Source organism: Cyanistes caeruleus, chromosome 4 (genome assembly GCF_971803275.1).
Source record: "Cyanistes caeruleus chromosome 4, bCyaCae1.hap1.1, whole genome shotgun sequence".
In the NCBI taxonomy this organism is placed as follows: domain Eukaryota; kingdom Metazoa; phylum Chordata; class Aves; order Passeriformes; family Paridae; genus Cyanistes; species Cyanistes caeruleus.
Window position 1 is genome coordinate 8,451,271 of NC_141704.1, and position 18,528 is coordinate 8,469,798.

The 18,528-nt window shown below is 37.6% G+C and overlaps 1 protein-coding gene across 3 annotated transcripts in view; it reads left to right on the top strand.

Moving 5' to 3' along the window:
- SEMA3D (semaphorin 3D) overlaps positions 1 to 18,528 on the top strand; it is a 134,198-nt gene that overhangs the window by 24,709 nt on the left and 90,961 nt on the right. For all 3 annotated transcript variants that reach the window (XM_086886605.1, XM_086886603.1, XM_086886604.1), the window contains one exon: positions 17,363 to 17,553. In XM_086886605.1, the coding sequence (XP_086742731.1) occupies positions 17,439 to 17,553 (115 nt within the window). In that variant the 5' untranslated portion in view covers positions 17,363 to 17,438. The remainder of the gene's footprint in view (positions 1 to 17,362; positions 17,554 to 18,528) is intronic.

The following is an 18,528-nucleotide window of genomic DNA, read 5'->3' on the forward strand; positions in this document are numbered from 1 at the left end:
AGGGGAAGGAAAAAAGAAAGAAAGTCTATTTCATCATGTTAACCCAATAATACTATTAGGCAGCATCAAACAAAAATGCTGTGTGTTTCTCCAGAGCCCTGAAACAAATACTTTTTTGGAAACCTGGAGATTTATATTCCTGTGGGAATGTAAGTGATATCAAGGGCAGCAGATTTTGAGTGCAGCTGTAGTTATCATTAACAGAGATAAGTATTTGAAAGAATTTTGATATTTCAGACATGGTTTATTATCAAGGGTCTCTCGTGTGAAATATGCCAACCAGAACATAGATGACCATTGATTGCTACTTTTGGCTTCATTAAAGAAAAGGAAAAAAAAAAAGAAGAAAAGTTCTTAAATGCATTATGTTTTTAATATTTAGGAATAAGTTCATGTAACCTGGAAACTCGTACTTGGGTGCTGTGGGGTGTGCATGGGCTACTTTTCTGTGAATCATGCATCTTTTATATCTTTAGATTGCTTTGAATAGATGAACATTAGAACCACTTTAAAATTCCTTTTACATTGACAGCCAGAATTTTGGATCAAATACATGGAAAGAAATATAGAAGTGTGGGCATTTCTGAGATTCTAGAGTTCCCATATTACCAAGCAGTAGAGTTTATATCTCTGCATTTTAACTTTCCTTGTCCAGTAATATGGAATAGAAAAAAAAGATTTTCATACAGTGTCTAAAAGCCTAGAAAATGAATAGTTTGAAGTACTGTCTTCAGCTTTCACAAATTTTGTGAAGACTCAAGACATTAAAGGTGTTCAACAGCTGTGTGTGATTGACCAAAGCAGTTCCATTAGATTTTCTTTTTCCTCCTTTTTTTTTTTTTTAATAATTTAAGCTGTGCTTTTGCCAAATACCAGTCTCAGAACTTTGCACCCTACACTCTGACAAGAGGCAGCAGTATAAAAGTGGTGGGAAGAGAGGCTTTAGCAATATATTTTCTCCTTTTGCCATTCTCCCAAGGCAAAACTTGGAGCCCTTCTGAAGCCATTTGCCAGCATTTACTATTAATCTCCGGCCTATATCTACATATTAAAATTTTTTTTGAATTGTATTCAGTAGGTCATGTAAATAAGTCTGCTGTCCAGCCATTATTCATGTAAAACACAGTGCAACCAAGTTGTGTTATGATTTTCCTATTACAAAATCTCATCGGCTTTTTTTTTTAAATTTACTAATATTTTATTTTTCTGAAGGCAGAATGGATGTAGACAATGTACCTGCCATGCTCAGAGAGACTGCAGACAGAAGTTCCAGTTTTCTAAGTTTCCAGGGCTTTGTGTATTCAGGCATTCTAACTTTGAACATGCATGCATCTGATAGCCATTTAATCTTCCAAAGACAAAAGTCATATCGGCATGGAAGAAAATACAGAAATGCACTCTGTAAGGCCATGAAAAAGTGTCACTGCATTACAGCAGCTTAACATCATGATCAAGTTATCATACATCAGCTGAAGCACTGTAATTGTCTGTCTATGCACTTGAGCTTGCCCAGGGTGAGGTAAACACCCATATGCTCCAGGGATTACTCATTAAATGAAGAATTATGTTCTAGTACTGAGAAATCTCTGCTGTCCTTCCATTATTTTCTACTTAAATGACAAATTACTTCTACATAAGAGTAGTTTTAATTATGTGATTTGCTGTGTGTGTATGTTGGATGTTTTTCAATTGCTTATGCAGACCGTAGACAAACACATACATGTGTGCACACACAATATTTTCCCTCCTATAATTTGGTATTTCTGGCACTTGGCAATAATAGGGTCAAAGCCAAACTGTAGCTACCTCTGGAAAATCTTAAAAGTAGCTGTAATTGAAAAAGATGGTGTAACTTTTCTGTTTTAAAACCTAATGAAGTTTTTTTTTCAGGAAGTCTAATGCTTTTCCTCATTGTTTCAATGTTAGTTTCTGTTAAAGTCATGAAACTTCTGAATGTGTTTCAATTGAATGTGTTCAATTGAAACAATTCTGAAACTCATCAGGCAGTAGCAGAAATGCCTTTATATTATCATGATCCACTGCAGATACTAACTTAACTTGAAATTTGACTTTTGATATAATAAAAAGAATGGAATTATTATGAATTCTAAGTAAGTAAATATAACTAATTTGATCCTCTGGAATAATTACCTCTGGAATTCCTCTGGAATAATAAGTTTTTAATACTGAATTGAAACATTTGTTTTGTTGTGAAATGAAAGAAACTTTTTTGGTAGGGCTTACTGTTGTAGTTCTGTGAGATGTAACCCTTTTGTATATTTCCTGCCCCTCATGATTCACTCTGTTGCTAAAGAAGTTGTGTTCTGACAGGTCATTAAATTAATGCCTATGCCTGTATGAAACACAAGTATGAAGTACATAAAGTACAATTGTTCTAAGTATTTATATTTATCTACTGATGCACTAGAATCTAACAAACTCAGAGAATCAATCCCTTCATGAGCTATAAATTTCAATTTCTGACCTATTGACTTCACGAGAGTGAAAATTCTCCAGTGGGAGTAAGATGTTCATCATGTCTTAACATAAAGTCCAGGAGTCAGGGAAATGCCTGGCTGGAATAAACAAGCAGCTCATCCAGGCTGCCATTCTGGCACCAAGAGTGGGTAAGACCAGATGTTTCAATGGAAGGCATAAATCTTCACAGTTTTACTGTTCTGTATTACAAGATGGTATTTCTTACATCACTCACATCTTAAAGCATGAAGATTAATAGAGCTTGTAACTCTGTTTCCTCATAGTCAGTTTGTAGCATAAATCTTAAAGTGCATTTTTTATGCAGTAATTATGAAAGCAGAAGATATTAAAGATGCATTATCAACTGGTGCAAAAGTAAAACCCTTTACCCCCAATGCCACCTTTATTAGAGTAAAAGTTGTGTATATGAGAAAACCTGGCCATTTCAGTAAACTAAAATTGAATTTTAATGCAGTGTGAGAGAGGCAAAGGGCCTTGTCAAGGAGAGATGTGCCAGATCTCCCCAACTGCTGGGTGCTGGGATGCCTTTTCCATCCTACCATTCACCAGTTCATGTGTGGGAGCCCTTCTGCTGCCACTGCTGATGGCTGTGAAACCTGAAGGGTTTGTCTTTCTCGGACCTCAGCTTTGGTTTTGCCCTGCCCATGTATTTGCCAGCCTTAGCAAATACTTACTTTGTTGAACTTACTTTGTTCAAGGCTAGTCCTGGATTCTCACCAAAGATTTAGTTGTGAAATATTATATCTCATCTTGTGCAGTGACCGTAGCAAGATATTTTTTCTTTGGCAGCAAATACTCATTAGAACTGATGATTACTATCACCTTCTTAACTTTCTCTTGACCAATTTTCACTTAATTTCCCACTCACTCCATGAGACAATTATACAAAATAAAATAATGAGGTAGCATGTGTAATGCAGCTTTAATCTTAAAACAGTTGGATGATCATCACAACTAAATCAGAATTTTCTTTTATTTAATTGCCCAAAGGGATATACTTTCTGGCTAATATTATGAAGGTGCTTCAGTGTGAGGGGAACTTAATACATTATCACATTGCACTGTTGGTATTGGAAGTGGTTCTTCACACTTTGGGTAGCAGACATATAAACTTGTTTGCCAGATGGTGTCGCAGATGCAAGAATTTTACAAGGGCTCAGAGGGATGCTGGACAAGTACTTGAAAGTGATATCTACTTGGGGGTTGCAAAATAGACAGACCACAATAGGCTTAGGAAATCTCCTGAGCTGAAAATAGATGGAGAAGAGGGGGAGCACTAAGGGTGAGGAAATGTCATATATAAATGTGCTATAATTATTCTTCTTACTGTTGAAGAGAGACTACTAGACTGGATGAGCCTTCAGTCTTGCCATTACTAACATTTTTGTAGCCCTATTTAAGTAACGAGTTGTTGTGTGAGAGGATTTTTCTGGAACAGGATATGAATGCTGAAGGTGGAGAAAACCCAGAACTGCTTAAATTTAGAAAATTAGTAATATGTTTCGAGATTCATACTGCTAAGGAAAGAAAATCGAGAGACTAATGCTGAAAGAAGATTAAATGTGATTACTTTCTCAGTTACTGACTGCATGGGTTTGCAGCCTTGCCTTTTTAGCTTTTACATTTCACCTGACATTACTGTGAGGAATAGATCTTCATTGTTTTTGTATGATTTCTGCTGGTAATTCTCCAAGTACATACAGAAGGCATTTTCTGGTCTAGCTGTGTATCTTCTACATCCTACATGCTTCTTTCTAAACCTGTAGCAAAATTTAAGTTCCATAACTTGCACTACAGTACACATACACTATTGATAAAGAATAAAAACCAAGCTGTAGCACCATGTCTGCAAAAGATACACTTTTTTGGAAAGTGGTTCCTTATGTGGAACAATTAAAAGAGACATGGTCAAGTTAGAGTTCATGAGTCAGTTTAATGACTCATGATACTGAAATTTATTATGCACATAAGGCATTATTTTGAACTTGTTTTTTCATTTGTCTCATCCTTTGTTGAGGTTGGCCTTGCATGCTGGATTCTTATCTTTTTATTATTTTGTGGTTTTGAATGTTTACACAAGCACTTCTGGAAAACAAGTGTGGTTGAGGTGCCTCTAAAGAAGCAGAGATGCCAGGGTTTGAGTGGGCTTTTTGAATTCACTCACTCTGCATGTCCTGACTACCAGAGCTGGGTTCTGGACTTGTAAAAGTCCCTAGAAACATCTGACTTGCTTATCATCCATAAAATTTAAATTTGCATCTGGCAGAATTTTTGTTGCCAAAAGAGTTTAGGAAAATAGTTACAGTTTTCATAGGTATTATTGCTGTTCTTAATATTATTAGGATTTATGATGATGGTGAAAATTAAAATTGTCCTTACTTCCAAAATTGCTCTACTAGATATTAAGAAAACCAAAACTCTGCTGCAGTGTTTTTCCTTGCATATTTTAATGTTTTGACAGATAATACCAGCTACATACTTTTATCAGCAGTCTGAAGTTACTGCCTGCTGGTCATTAGCATGACTACAACCCATGGGCTTATAGATACTCTGAAACCATTTAAGAATAAGTTCTGTGAGAAGACATTTTTCCAGAAAGTCTATCTGTAAGAAAAACTGCTTTTTTTATGTTCTTCCAGTTTATTAGTGGCATGAGACAGCAGCAATTTAACAATCATTTTCTTTGTACAAGTTATTAGTAATCTTTGTTCTGTTGAGGTGATACTTTCAGTGTTTTTTTTTTTTTTCTTTTTTTGGCATTAATGGCACTTCTGTCACCATCTGGCTTAGTCTATTACAGATCTCCAGAATAACAAAACTCACAGTTTGCATGTATGTCTCTGTGTTTTTCTTGGGGTCCAGAGACGTGTGACTGTTCTGCGTTTCCTAGAAATGGAGTTGTGAGACCTCAGCCCACATTACAGAGAAAGAATTACACAGAAAGAATCTGTAATGAGCTCTTTCTGTGCCTCAGGAGGAGCACAAAGCAGCTGGAGTGGGGCTAAGGGTCTAGACAGCTGAGCTCATTGGGGATGGAGGATGGTCAGCACTACAGAGAAAATGTTCGATAGCTTGTCAATTCATGACCCTGAGGTCTGAGAGGCTTCCATTCCCTCAGACAAATGCTGATCCCCATTAATATGAATGGTTGAACTTCATTTGACATCAGTCAGTCCAGGGTCTGAGCACAAATACATTATTCCCTGTGCCATTAATGCAAGTCACATACCCCAGCTGAGCAGACAAGGGAAAGAGAACTTGCAGTACTCATTGTTTTGCTTTGCAGTAGTGTGTGGAGGTGGTCAATAGGTTTATTCCTCATGCTTGATTATCTTCAAGATATTTGTTGCAATTTATAGAGTTCATCTGCAATCTTGTGCTTGCTTCTTAAAACTGATACACTGTGTCATGTAGCCCATTTGACTGAGTAGAAACAAGCATGTCATGTTTAAGATCCTGACACTGATAATTAGCTGTTAGTATCTAATTCCACTTTTTTTTTTTTCACTTCAGTTCCTCCTAGAATATCTACTGAGTACATTTAGCATCAACTTCCCCACTTCCCCAGATGAAATAGTAGGGACACATTTCCCTTGCAATGACTCGATGTATGTAGTAGTTACTGTATTTCAAGTTGAATGTATGAAAAGTATGAAGTATGAAAAGTATTACATAAGTTATTATATACGTTTTGGAAACTATCTTAATAGTGTTTTATTATTCTCTAGGCACAAGAATTTTGATTTTGCATTGTGATTTAAACAGACAGTAACTAAAAATCAAGGCTTAAGTTGCTTAATTGGTTGTCACACACCACATTTTAGGGGTGGTTACCATTTAGTTTGCTAAAGAAGGACCCAAAGACTCAGATTCCTTTTGAATAGACAATATCTAGTTTTTCTTATGATTTATTCATAGCAGTTTGGTTTTTTAAGTTCCTTGTGAGGAAGTTGCCCTTCATAGGATCTGTCTATGTAAGGTTGTTGTATAATGCATGTTCATTTGCTTAGTTATATTTGTAAGTTCCAGCTGTGCCCATCACTTGCTAAATCTGTCATTGAAGGATTTTGTTTTAAATTCTGCCTGGCTTTGTTTTCAGATGTCTCTGAATTCCTTCCTGTGTTGAGTCACAGCTGTGAAAAGAGAAATCTTCCTCTTTAATTCAAGGGGTCAGTGGTTTAAAAGCACTAAAGCCTGGTGGGGAATGGCTTAAGGAAGGTAGTTAATCATGGTGATCCCAAGGCTTCATAAACTTACACAAGGCTCATCTGACAGGAAGAGTCCTGGATATCTTCAAGCCCTGGTTTCTTTGAGGCATAGCAGAGAGTGGAATCCTCTATGGGACAAGCACCTGTGGTGGGTCTTTGCCACCTGCTCAGCTGTGGATATAGAAACACAACTTAATCTTCTCCACCACATCTCTTTTTCTAGCTAAGCCTGCATGGAGCCCACATGCTTTCTAGTCATTTTTTTCCCACAACATAGAGAAATATTTAATGTGGTAACTGCAATGGCTTCCACTTCCTGGTGCCACTGAGAGATAATAGACTGAGAGGAAGGGGTGGCTGATCTGCTTGGAAAAGAGAGGTCAGCCTGGAACATGCAGATGGTCTTGTGTGCTGGGTGAGCAGAAGTCATTGGCATGGTTTGGGTGTCTGCAGTTCATCCAGTGACACTTCTCACCCAGCTTCTTCAAACTTCAAACAGTGGAGGAATCCTAGAATAAATCCCCTTCTTGCCTCATCAGCAATAAACCTTATTTCACATACTGTGTTAATAATTTTGACGTTCGGTTCTGTGCTTAGTTTTCATGGGGTGGGCAAACCAGGACCATGTGGGTGAAGTGTACCTGGAAGCTGTGAGATACTGAATTAAGTTATACAGGTAATGCAGAACCTGCACCTGTGTTGTGTGTACTCTACTTGTCCAATGCACACATTGCTTTTATTGATACAGGGGTTTATTATCTGTCTGTGAATCAGTTCTTGAATTGCTGCAGCTTTTGGACAGTTTCTTAAAAGAAAAGTGATCCTGTTTTCAGTCAGATTTTAATAGTAAAGTAGTTAATTTGTAAACAGATCAGGTAGACATTGCCCTTATCAGAAGAGTGGGAAGATAAGATGACTAGAGTAGAAAAAGTCATTTGATGGCTGTCAGACATCTAAGTTTAAGTGGAAGGGTGTTGGATGTTGAACAAAACCTTCTGTGTGTGGTTCAGTTCAGTGATTCAATTGTCCATTAACTGCTAAAGGAAGTAGTAGAAAAATTAGGATTGAAGGAGATATGAGGAAGTCATGTTTTTTTCTGTATTTCAAAGGATGGATAACTTCAGCTTTGGATCAGATTGGTTAGAGCTTTGTCCAGTCAAGCTTCAAATGTCTGCAAAGATAGAGAACCCACAACTTCTCTGAGCTCCTGTTCTAGTGTTGACAATTCTTGTAGGGAATGAAACCTCAGAACTCCCTCAAGACTGAGATTGCCTCATCTTCTTAGGGGACAAATGACTACTGGGGAAAAGGAAATTAGAAGTGGTGTTTCATATTCTACCTTTCTAATACTGGTTTTCTGGTTATGGAAACTGTCTGGTTAACCATCTAAAAATCTTTCCTTTTTTCAGTGAAATACTGATTCAACCTTGCACACTGTGTCCTCACTCTGTCCTCACGAGACAAAGGAAAGCTACTGTGGTTTTAAACTAAAGTGGAAGTGTTTCTGTGATGGAGGAGGTGATGCCTGAATTCTTGGTTTCTTTTACAGTGTGGCTGTTTCAGATTCCAGGGAACTGTCATGATAGCACCCTTCAAAAAGCAGCTTAAAAATAGACCAGCAAAACAACTATTGCACCAAATATGAATTGATTTCTGCTGTGACACAAACAGAAAGTTCTTGGAGGGTCTGATAGCAGTATGTTGTAACCCTTGAAAATGGTAAAATTCATGATCAGAGGACATAGGACTGTTAAAGCTTTGATAACCTGCTGTCTGAACTCACACTGGCAGCGTGTATTTCCTCTGTGAACTTCTTTATAGAAAATGAAACTGTGATTGCTTGCAATTTTCTGCAGTTTGCACAAGCACTTAAATCACAAATAAAACACTGTAAGAAGTGACTCATGGATCTCACTGCAGGAGTTACAAGTCTGTTGTCCCTGTGGAGAAGGTTGGCTGTGTGACTAGAGGGATATGGGTGCTGGTCCTGACTGCTAGTGTGATCTTATCCAAGGGGTGTCATCTCCTGTGGTAGCATTAAAATAAATCCAGTTAATTCATAATGACAAGGATAGAGGGTAGAGAGTAGAGGCATTAAAGCTTTTAAACTGCTCAGATGCTGTGTTGATGAGTACCTGAGGGAAACCCATCAAGAGGAATAGGTCTGTGTTGAGTCAGTGATTTGTGTAAGTTCACAAGTGGGATTTGTTACAGAGGCTCTGCTGATTCCCTGTTACACATACTCCAAATTTAAATGAAATCAAATGCTAAAAAAAAAACAAAACAGGAAGAAAGCAAATGTGTTCAGCCTAACAATAAAATATCTGGGTTAATGGGCCAACAGAGATCACTGCTCTGCAGTGTACACGTTCATATGTGTATCACTTTACATTTTGGCTGCACAAAATGTTGATCCAAAATTAGTTGGACAGTGGATTAAAAAACCCATTTCCAATAGACTTCAAGCATATAGTCATGAATTATTAAATCAATTTGTTGGAAGTGTAAATTAAAATCCTTCCGGCATGTCTTTCCCTATAGTGTAGTTTATACATTAAATCCTGCAGACTGTGCTGTACAGAGTTCACTGACAGTACAGCAAATAATGAGGCCCTACATTGATGAAAGGAATTGTAGGAAAATATGCCATTGAATATACAGCAAACAAATTTGATCAAAGCCCAGCTGCCATATGAAATACACATTTTTTAACCATTGCTAAACTGTATTAGCCTGAATTATTTTGAAAACTATGATTTCACTTTTACACAGCTGACGAAATAGTACTGGCAGTTAAGCAAACATCCCATCAGGATTTGTAAAATAAAAATAATAATAAAAAAAGGTTTAATTATATTAAGATGCCAACATGCAGTTGCCTCTACTTAACATTTACTTATGTCTGTAACATTCTGTTTTTATCTGAGAGTCTCATAGACTTTAGATACAGCTGGGGAATCTGTGAGTGCCTGCAAGCATTTAAAGAAAATTATAAACTGTTTTGCAATACATTAATACTTACATCAGATAATCTAGCTACAAATTTTAGCACAATAAAGCATTGGCTGTGAAATGAAATTAACATTTTAAATATTTATGTATATGTAAATATTGGTTTATTTATTTCTTTTTGCTTGTTTTGGTTGAGTTTTTGATTTAGTAGGGTCTGCTGGGTTGTGATTGTATGAATGATCTGCAGGTTGTGCCTGCACACAGAGTTGGCTGGCTGGTGGTGCCCCAGATGTATGTATGAAATGTGTAATACATTGCTGTATAGTGTGCAGTTAATGGAGCACTAGGAGCTGGATTGCTTGGATCAAGGACACAAGAACCCCACCTTCTCGCATCTCTAGAGCTATCCATGCAGACACTCTCTGGCTGTACCTTTCAGGGTATGTGCTCCTACCCACCTGGCTGCTGTATTGTGCAGTGCAGTAAGTCTGGATTTGATATATCACAGATTTCACCAGAGTGCTGCACTCTCTTCCCATCAAGCTGGGTTTTTCACAAACGTACAAAAGTCACGGTAGGGCAAGTTCAAGTAACTAATCTGTAGAATACCCCACTGCCAGTAGTTACTGGTAACACCCAAAAATATCAGCCAGTTCAGACTTCGGGTCCCTGCTAGTGGACTGATGCTTCACTCCTGCAGATGTTGGAAAGTCTCCTATGAAAGGAAATAACAGAGAACAGTTTTTCCGTAGCAAAACACTGGCAAGAATTCCTGGAGGTGAAAAAGAGACTGTAATCCTTCCTTTGTGTTGGCCAATGAAGGTTTATGTTTCTTCCAGCAGAAGAATGGTGGTTGCAGGGTCAGTGGTTTACGTGGCTTGACAGTGCTGCCTGGGGTTAATTCAGGCTGCAGCAGGGCAAATGCAATCTTCTGGAGTTTAAGTGCTCAGGCAGGTCTCCCCAAAATGAGAAGTTATTTTCTCTGATGGCCATCATGACATTTTTCTGGCTTCTCAGTATTTTCTCAAGAGCAGGCCAAGGCTGTTCCACAGGCAAAGCTTCCTGCAAGTGTTGTCTCCCTGTCTCCTTCACTCAGAGCTGAGCCAAACCATCCCAAGTGCTGCAGGTGGTGACAGACATTTTAGAGGAAAATTCTCTGTTTCTCTTTGAAACCTTTCAGACGTCACAGTACTTGGCAGAGAGTGGTTTCCATCTAGTCTACCTTTTCATTAATGTCTCTAGGAATTTTCATGCTACTGCCTTTTTCTTTTCTTGGATACCAAAGTTACAAAACTCATCTTAGAATCACTTTTCATAGCGTTAGTGGTTTTTTTGGTCTGCTGGGGAAACATGCTGTACTTAAAATAATGTAACATTGAGGTTTGGCTTAGGGCTCCTTTTGATTCTTATGTGTTGCTAAATCGTGCCTTACACACTGCTTTCTTCTTTGGCTTGTGTTTGTTAGTGGGTTTTGTTTTGGGGGTTTTTTTTTGGTTGTTTTGTTTTGGTTTGTTTTTTTGTTTGTTTGTTTGTTTGTTTTTTATGATTAGACTTGTAGGGCATTCTCATGTCCTTCTAAATAAAGAGCCTATGGAAAACAGTTATTATTGATGTAATACCTGAAGTCATTATTCTTTCCCCAGAAGAAAACAAGAAGAAACAAGAGGAAAAAGAATCCTTAAGAGATACATATGCATCTAACTTTCGAGTGAAAGGCATGTTGATATTTCTGTGCACAGATCCCAGCTGCACATCTGACTGGTGGGATATTTTATTTAGGTGCCTACCTCCTCTTGGCACTATCATTATCAGATGACAAGTTACTTTCCATCCCATCTTTTTTCTTGAACAATAGATACTGTGTTTGAGAAACAGTCTGTAGAATGTAAAAAACTGTGAGTCTGGGGTTTTTTTATTGCTTGTTTATTCTTTGTTTTTTTGAGGAAACACAATATACTATAAAATATATATAAAATATGCAAAAAATAATTAGGGTTAGAGATTAGCATTTGTTTTATCATCAATTTTGGATTTATGTGTTACATGGCCAAAAGACCGCAGATAAAATTTCTCAGAATCCCCATTTCTAATGATACATGACATGTCTGTGTGCATGCCTCTCTCTCTGCCACTTTCTGAAAAGATTACTTCTGTGTCTGTGTGAAATCTCTGGGTGTAATCCTGACCTCACTGACATTGACCTGAAAAATATCCTGATATTTTTAAGGATGAAGTGCTCATTTCCTATGTGTATAATTTTAGGTGCCCAACAGTAAATTTCAGGGTCAGATAAGCTCTTCAGAGCAATGTCACACGGATCATTCTGTAAAGTTTCTACCATTTCTACCAGTGTTTATCTCCAAACAGATTACATGCTTGTTAGAAATGCTTCCACCAGAAGATTCCCTTCAGAAAGATGCTGAAAAGTATAAAAAGTGAACAAAATAAGGGAGTTCCTTCCTTCTTCTTCTCTCATGTTTCACTTCCTTAAGTAACCATTTTTACTTGAGCTTGACTTTATCTCATCAAAAAATCCAGTGTAATCCTCCAGTGTATTTTCTCTCTCTATTGGAGAGCTTTATTTATGATCAGATGGTTCTCTGCAATAAAACCAGATTTTTTGTTGACTCTTTTTTCCTTCAGTTGCATCCTCATTGTCTCTCAGACCCTTCATTTTCCTTTGCTCTATTTGGCTCTTCTCAAGTGGGAATCAGAGCAGTGATTTTTGCTGCCAAGTTATTGGTGTTGAATGGATAGTGTATAAATCCTGTGAAGAGCTCAGTAAAAGTTAAAGTCTTTAAAGTTTTGTAAAAGTCATTGTAAGCTGGGTTATGTTTCATATGAGTCTTTGCTAATCATTTGAATATTTAACAATAGCAAAGACTGCTCTATGGCAAAACCTCAACTAAACCAGGTACACTAAACCCAGTGATTTAAACAAAACAAAACGAAAAAAAAAATCACTTCCTGTAGGCTCACATAATTTTTTTTGATTGTACTATTGTCCTTTTATTAATTAATGTCTCCTAGTGTTGGGAAGTGAGGTAATGCTGATCTGGGGTTTGTGTAAAAAGTAGTATTTTTCTGAATCCTGAAAGAGAACATTTTCTGGACTATAAATAACACAAAAAAAACTACTTAAAAAGCTGGAGAATAGTGAGGAATAATACTGTTTACCAGTTCTTGGATGGAGTTAGCTTTAACTGAGATTTCACAATGAAGAGAAAAGCGTCTTCTGCCAAATAATAAACAGACCATCTATCTAAGGGGTACAAGAACATAGTTTCATTGTGCTCTGGATAAATGTCATCTTTGTTGTTGCAGAAATAATTAAGTCTAAAGATATAATTTTATTTTTAGTCCATTTGATTTTCTAATTTAATAATCTGAGTCATGTAAGCTTACAGTTTTCCCTCCTAATAACAAAGACAAGTCAATATCCAGTTCATAATTACAGTGGTTTTTGAACCACACAGTAGACAAGCACAGTAATTTTTCTTTTGGAATTTTTATAATTTCAAGGTGAGACATCTACATAATGCATTGGACACATATATCTATATACTTAAAGTAACGTGCTTTGAATTTGTGTGCATGTAGATAAAGTACATATTCTTAATAAAGAGATGATAATGAGATAATGTACCTTTCCAGAAATTTGAATTGTAGATGGGGAAATTTTTACTTCTTCTTGTAGCTGAATAATTTTAAATCTTTTAAAGCAATGTGTTTGTCTGACAGGCCACTCATGCTATTTTGTTGATGTCTGGAAGGGACATCTTTTGCTCTTTTCTGACTCCATAGACCAATAAAAAATAAAACCCCAAGATCTCAAACAAGGATGGATGAGAAGAAAGAAAAACTCTCACATCAGTGATAGAAAATTACATATTGAGGCTACATGGCCTAGGCAACTTACTCATTAGATTTATAATGAATTTATAAGCTTATAGTGACTAGGTTGGTCTATATTTTCAGTTGTCACGATTTGCAGCATTGTTTAGATTCACTAAAACCAAGCCATAACTCTTTATTGGAATACAAAATTCTGAATTTTAAAATGACCTTGGAAAACTAGTGCTGGAAACAGGTTTTGAATTCTCCTCCAATTCCATAAAGGCTTTTTTAACAGAATTAACTGAGAGTTTCATGAATACAGTTTAAAAAGTGTGTGTTTGCGGATGGGTCACAGTCATTTCAGCTCTGGACTTTGTGACGCCAGGAGAAGTCGGAAACCACTCAGTATTTGTGCATGCAAGATTTTGCATTTAGATAGGTTTGAGCTGAACGATGTGAAAAAGCTCCCATAAGCACAGAGCTCCTTACTGTCTGTGTGTTTGAGAAGGCTGAAGAGCTGTGTTTATTGCCACAAAGGGCCTGGAATAAATTATGTTTAGTAAATTGGCTCCAGGTTTTCTTGTTTCAGACAGTAGCTTCGGAGCAATCTTTTTTATGGGCTCCACTAAATGTGACCAATTGCAGGGAGGTGACACCTCGTTTCAGGGATGGGACATCACGCATGTGCCAGTCAGGATGGCAGGGCACCAGCAGTTCAACTTTCTGTCTTTTGGCAGTGTAACCCACAGCCCATTCCGAATTTATGGGCCCCACTGGGAGGTCCTAGCAGGATGGAGCCAGGCTGCTCAGCCCCTCCTCAGCCTTGTGCCTCCCGCCCCTACATGGGGCAAATAAAAGCTCCTTTATTCCACTGGAAATGCCCCTGTTTCAGCGAGGTGTATGCATGGCTTCCTTCCCTGGTCGGTCCTGCAGGTGATAATTAACACAGTGCAGTGCTATTTCCTAGCTGAAGCCAAGGTGGGAAAGCAGCTTTAGCCTCAGCGTTTTTCTTTTCAGACTCTTTTTCCTCATTTATTTTGGATCTGTTCATAGTGAGGAAGTTTTAGAATGTGTTGGTCCTTAGCTGAAGTATCAAAGGACTAAACAAACCAGTAATTTTTCTTTCTCTGACCAAGTTCTTGTTACTTTTGAGTGGAAGAAAGAATGCGGGAGTCAAATTTGCTTTTGGGTTTTATGTTTTATTTCTGCTTATGGGACTGTTTGTTTCTGATCAGTGTGACTGTGGGTCTTTTCAGCACAGGACACTGATTGACATTGCATATGTTACAGAGAGGAAAGATATTCTCTGAAGATTAATGTCAAGTTAGTTGGCCTGAAGTTCATTAACCTGAGCTAGACTGTTGGAAGGACTCTGTGTGGAAGCTGGAATTGTATTAGAGGATCATCATAAACTAAAAATATATGTGACAATCTGGCCAGATTGCAATGAATCTAAAGACAGGACAGGGTTGGCTCGAGCTCACAGAGCAGCTGCCTCCAGTGTAAACTAACCGCCTTGTGAAAGCAAATGGTTTTTCACAGACATTATTCAAATAAAAGGGAAATGGGAAAAAAACTCCAACAAAAAAGAAAAAATAAAAAAAGAGGAAGGTTCCCATTAGCAAAAAAAAGCCTAAATGAAAAAGTGATGTTGTGAGCTATGGCCAAAGGCCCAAGTTTGGTGCTGATTCTCAATCAGTTCTGCAAATGACAGTGTATTGACACAACTGGTTTCTTTAGTCAAATTTAGTCTTGATTCTTCATAGTAACTGCCTCAAAAAAATGAGCCCCAAATCCTTTGGTGAATTCCCTGTTGGCTGGGGCCCAGACCTTCAGGCCATGACTTCTCAACATACTTGCAATGGGACTGGCTCCCTCTTAATTGCTTCTTTTTGAAGTAAGGTTTGTCACTATCATCCTGCTGAAGATGAACAGGGCTGATGTCTCATCTTGATATATTCTTCCCCCTCCTCCCCTCCCCTTCTTTTCCCCTTCTTCCCTCTAAATAAATTTCTTAAAGGCAATTTAACCCTGGGATAGTCTAATCCACATCTGTCCTTTGTGGTCCAACCTCAGACGTGTCGGCACAGAAGTAAGGGTCATCTCTTAAGATCTTATACTGTAATAAAGGGAAGGGAAAGATGAAACAGGCATTTAACATTTGTCTCTTTTCTCTCCATGTCATCTCATGAACATGTACTCACACTTGGCCAAGAGTAGTGCATTCAGAAACTGAATGTGGGTGTTGAAGAGGGGACTGAGGAGAAAGAAGCTTGGTTTTGGCAATAGGAGCTATGCTTTGGGCATTTTACAAATTGTTCCCCTCTTTTCTCTTTCACCATTGTGCTCTTCTTGCACACTTCCCTGTCTTTTACTATTGACAGAAGGTCTGGAGGCTCAGAAAGCACAAGTTTCATCTGAGACAGATTTCCTCTTTCAGAGAGAACTGTTTCCATCCTTTCATGCCAGGAAAGATGAACTGCCTGCATCAGGAGGTGCTGAATTGGTTCTGGGTGCTGCTTTAGCTCACAGAGTTGCCTGAGCCAGTGGCCACAAGCTGCTCTGCATTTCCCATGGGCTCATAAGGAACCTCTTCTTCTATGTCTGTGCAAATGCTGGCTGATGTGGGCACAGGGATTGTTCTTTTAATCAGGCAGTTTCAGTACCTTTCAGAAAAGAATTTTCATGGCAAGTCATGAGCCATTAATCTCTCGACTAACCATAACATTTTTTACTCCTTGGTTTTACAGCATTACTCAAACAGTGATATTTGTCATTTCACCAGCCATCTCCCTTGACCTCTAGCGTCATGCACTTGCAGGAGTAAGGATTTGATCTTACAAATATTTTCATACTCTGATCTCTGTGATTTATTTACCATCAAGTTTTGCCTTCAGAACTCAAGATGCCATTTCAAATAATTTCATGTGAAAAAGTGTAGTTATTGGGCGAAAGAGATCCTTGATAGTTGGGTACAAAGGACACCAAGATTGCTGTTGCTGTTTTCTTTTCAGCTACTTTGCTAGCTGTGTGACCTTGAGGAAGTAGGTTCACTGGAACTTTATGGTTCTGTTTTTGCATAGGGAAAATAAGGACAGTGATAATTGCTTTCATTTGTAAAACACTTCAAGATTTATGGAACATGAATGACACTTATTAAGTGAAAAGTGCTGCAAAGCTGGCTTAGTTGTGCACTGTGCTAACAAAATCTCATATCAGCCTATTGACCCCAGCCTGAAACACTCATTAAAGTTTATAGGACATTTTGGTGGATGAGTTGAGGCAGTTATTCTGCTGGAAATATCATACTGAAAATGCTTTTAAATCCATCATCCTCATTGACTTTTTTTTCCTATTAAAACTAAACATAACTGCTTGTTCTATCCAATTTTCTTGGTTTATTTATGAAAGTTTTGATGGGTATGTGCTCATTGTTAACTCTGCTTGTACCCCCATGGCATCTGAGACAGTTCATTCTAGTCATAGCATAAACATGCAATAGCTGCTGTACTGAGATAAAAAGAGTTACAAAACATTAAGATATCCAGTGGACTGGTATGAACTAATAAGTTGAATGGTCACTTTTGAATGGCAAATGTTCTTTTTATGGATACTTCATTAATTTAATTTGTGTTTAAACTTTAGCTATACTACACACTGGTGTTTGAAAAGTTTACATATTTTTCCAATGTCAAAATATGTAAATTTAATATTAAAGAAACATTTTTACTTGTACTAGAGGAAAAAATACTTTTGTAGCAAAGAAATTAAATGAGCTGCTCTTTAAAAATAGGTTTGGCTTGCTTACAGAGTTATTATTTATGCAGTAATGCAGGTTCACAGATGTTTTCCTTTTTTTCTTCCAGATAAAACTTGGGTTGCTTGAAAAGTGGGGCAATATTTCACAATCGTGCAAAAGGAGATACAGAAGAAGAGAGCAGAATGAGAGCTTTGCAAGTGCCACATGCCTGCAGCCTGATGTCTTTAGTGATGCTGTTCCTTCCAGTCACTGGAACATCAAAACAAAATATCCCAAGACTGAAGCTTTCCTATAAAGGTAAACTTTTCAGTATTTTGTCTGATTCTGTCACTTTTGTTTTGATGTGATGTTGCCAGCAGTTCATTTGTATTACTTACCAGGAAAGCAAAACACTGTCCCAGAAATGCATAATAGAAACCTTAAGGATGGATGAATTCTGCCTAGGGACAGTATTAAATTGTGGGGTTTTTTTGTTGTGTTGGGTTTTTCTAATTATTATTTTATTTTGTTTATTTTTTTGTGTTTTATTTTATTTTTGTAATTCTTTTTCTATCGCTATGTTGGAATGTTAAATTCTTCATATGTGGTTTTCTTTCTCCTTGCCTCTTTGGATCACAGGAGTGTGTTTCTTTGTGGAATTTCTTAGTCTTGTGTGTAGTTCTTGCTGAGAATGGCACCATCTGAGGGATTTCAACACAGATATATTTATGTACTAATGGACAATTTTTTAAAGAAGGTAGATTTCTTATTGCTTTGAATGTACAGTATGCCTCCACAGGCACAGAGATGTGTCACTGATGCTGTCTTCTTTAGCTAAAAGAAATGCTCTCCAGTTAGTTATGTTTCAACTGTCAGCACCCTTCCCTTATGGGAGCTATTTCTGCTCCATTTTTCAAAATTCATGTCTTCCTATGCGTTGCAGAATTGCACTCAGGATGGTGTGATGGGACAGGCTGTAAAGCCTTCATCGGTGCTTATGATATGTTTATCGTGATTTTAACAGCCAGAGGAATTTATTGAGTAAGCAGAATGACATGCTATTTATTTACAAGCTTCTCTTTTGCTAGATTTGCATGCCACTGTGCATGCTATTCCAGTGTGTATAGATGTGCTTGGATGTGTTTGTGTAAGAGAGACGGAGGAAGAAAGATCAAGGGATCTTGACAACATTTTTATAAATTCAGGAAACAGTTGCACTCACTGTAGCCAATGAATACAGAAACTGAAAAGACCTGACATGAATTATGAAAGTTAGCAGTAAAACCTTCCTAA